At 58.9% G+C, this 2,554-nt stretch overlaps 1 protein-coding gene across 1 annotated transcript; it reads left to right on the plus strand.

The window, feature by feature from the left end:
- On the plus strand, positions 1-2,505 carry LOC104468350 (leucine-rich repeat-containing protein 32-like). The gene is made up of 2 exons (XM_010082452.1): positions 1-120; positions 1,042-2,505. Exons 1-2 carry the CDS (start codon positions 1-3, stop codon positions 2,503-2,505), a joined length of 1,584 nt encoding a protein of 527 aa, XP_010080754.1.
- The last annotated feature ends 49 nt before the right edge of the window (positions 2,506-2,554 follow it).

The following is a 2,554-nucleotide window of genomic DNA, read 5'->3' on the forward strand; positions in this document are numbered from 1 at the left end:
ATGCTCTTGTTTGAACACCGCCTGGCTGAAAGAGGATGCTTGCTGCTCTGGCTGCTCCCGTCCATCCTCCGAGCCCAGTCTAATGGGGAGGCGAGACCCAGGTCCACGCCGTGCCAGCAGGTAAGAATGCTTTCCAAGGACCCCCTGGGCTGGGATGGTCCCAGTAGCTTTACTGGGGCTGGGAACATCCCTCTGTGCATCTTCCCCACCTCTTCCAGCCTCCATCTCTTTAACCTTCCCAGCTTTGATCTCATCTCTATTTTTCTATTTTATCTCCAAACCGGTCTCCTACTAGCCAGTCCCCAGCATGTCCCTGTTATGTCACTGGCACCTTCCAGCAGTCCTTGCCATGGGGGTGGCAGCTCGAGATGCTTGCTAAGAGGCAGGATGGGGCGCAGGATGAAGCACAGGATGGATGCAGGCAGCTGACATGGATGTTAGCAAAGCTGGGGGGAGCCTGGCTGGGGAGCGGCTGGTTTCGGTCGTGTGTCCCCACCCCCCCTCCCTGGTTTTGGAAGGAGAAGGTGGAGCCTACCGGTTTGGTGCCCTTCCTCTGCCCAGACAGGACAGGGATGCTCTGGACCAGACCCCTGGACTGTCCCAGTGTCCTCCCAGTGCTGGGTTTGCCCTACCAGCCTGCTGTATCTTCAGTGGTGATGCTCCTTTTTTTGCTTGCTGGACTTTTTTTCCCCATTTTGCATGGGAGGACAGCCTGCGGGGCCAAAGACTGAGTCTTGCTGTGTCCAAAACAACGTGGTGGCATCAGCCAAGGTCTCGGAAAGCCCACCTTAATCTCAGGGGCAAGGTTCTTGTCTGAGCAGAGTGTTGGGTGTTGCAGCTTCTTCTTAAGTGAGTTCAGTGAGTTAGGTGGTGTTGGGTTGATGGTTGGACTTGATGATCCTTGAGGTCTTTTCCAACCTTAATGGTTCTATGAGTCTGTGATTCTATTTTTCCATCCCAGGCTTGGGAAGAGGGGACAGTGCTCATTTCCATGTTGTCTGTGCCCATCTGATGCTGACAGCTTCTCCCCTCTCTCTGCAGAGCCCCACAAAGGTCTCTTGCAAAGGAGTTGGCCTCAGCAAGTTCCCAAAGGAGCTTAGCCAAGGAGTCAAGTACCTCGAACTCTCCAACAACTTCATCCGAAACCTGTCGGGCAGCCCCATGCGGGGGTTTGGGCAGCTCGAGTACCTGGCCGTGTGCTCCAACCAGCTGGAAGCCGTGTCGGACGCAACGCTGGCTCAGCTGCCCCGGCTGCGCTCACTCCTGCTGGGATCGAACCGCTTGGACCGCAATTACCGGGCGAACGGGCGAGCCTTCCGGCTGCTCAGGAACATAGAGGTCCTGGACCTGTCGGCAAATAACCTGGAGAGCCACATGGCCGGCTGGTACATCCGCAACCTCACCAGGCTGCGGAGGCTGGATCTCTCCGGGAACAGGATGAGCCGGCTGCTGGCGGGGATTTTCCGGAGCACGCCATGGCTGCGGGAACTGGACCTCAGCAACAACTACATCATGGAAATCGAGGAGGGAGTGTTTGAGGTTCTGGGAGAGCTGGAAGTGGTAAACTTGGCTTTGAATTCCCTCCATTGTCTCTCTGGCTTCAGCCTCACGCAGCTGCGAGTGTTAAATCTCAGCCACAACGCCCTGGAGCTCTTCGGCGCGGAGGATGGAGCGGAGCCCTACCTGCTCCGAGTGCTCGACTTGAGCTGGAACAGGCTCCTCGATTTCCCAGAGCTCCCCAAAGCCCATTATCTCACACACTTAAACCTCTCCAACAACCTTATTGCTTCCCTGCTCCCCAGCTCACGCCATCCAGGGGAGTTCATCCTTCGCTACGAGGAGATGGCAAGGTTCAACCGGACCCTGCGCACCGCGGCGGGGCTGACGCACATCGCTGACCTGGATCTCAGCAATAACCACCTCCAGCTGTTCCCATTTTCCTTCTTCCACAGCCTGAGCTCCCTGCACAGACTCAGCCTGGCTGGGAACTGTCTCCAGGATGTAGCTGGGGAGCCTCTCGCCGGCGGCATGGAGCCCACCGACCGCTCGCCGGAGCACGCTGCCCTCTCCGTGCGCCAGCTGGACCTCCACGACAATGCCCTCCGCGTGCTGCCGCGCTGGTTTTTCCATTCCCTGCCCCAGCTGGAAACCATCGACCTGGGCTCCAACAACCTCCAGCCTTGCGGGAGCCAGGGGAGTGATCCAGGAGGGATGTCGGGAGGGGGGTCTCACGTCCCAGCCCCAGGGGGCACCTGCACCCCCTTCTACAACCTGCCTGGCTTGAAGCACCTGAGCCTTTGCAAGAACAACATCACCAGGCTGCAGCCCTACACCTTCAACCAGACCCCGCTGCTCTCGCTGGACCTGTCGGGGAACATGGGCTTGTTCCTGCCTCGGGAAGCCCTGGGGGGGTTGGAGTTCTCCCTGCAGAAACCAGATGGGTGCCAGCAGGACGGAGCTCCCCTGCCTGCGCACGCTCGCAGCCCTGGACCTCTCAGGCAATAATCTGGGCGTTGTGCCCGCGGGGCCGTTCTGCTGCCCGCTGCAGAACCTG

Source organism: Pterocles gutturalis, unplaced genomic scaffold (genome assembly GCF_000699245.1).
Source record: "Pterocles gutturalis isolate BGI_N339 unplaced genomic scaffold, ASM69924v1 scaffold32924, whole genome shotgun sequence".
NCBI lineage: Eukaryota > Metazoa > Chordata > Aves > Pterocliformes > Pteroclidae > Pterocles > Pterocles gutturalis.

Bases quoted from the DNA above. Each gene is read 5' to 3' on its own strand.
- LOC104468350 (XM_010082452.1), top strand. From the start codon at position 1: ATGCTCTTGTTTGAACACCGCCTGGCTGAAAGAGGATGCTTGCTGCTC. The intron at 121-1,041 runs GTAAGAATGCTT...CTCTCTCTGCAG, and splicing joins GGTCCACGCCGTGCCAGCAG to AGCCCCACAAAGGTCTCTTG.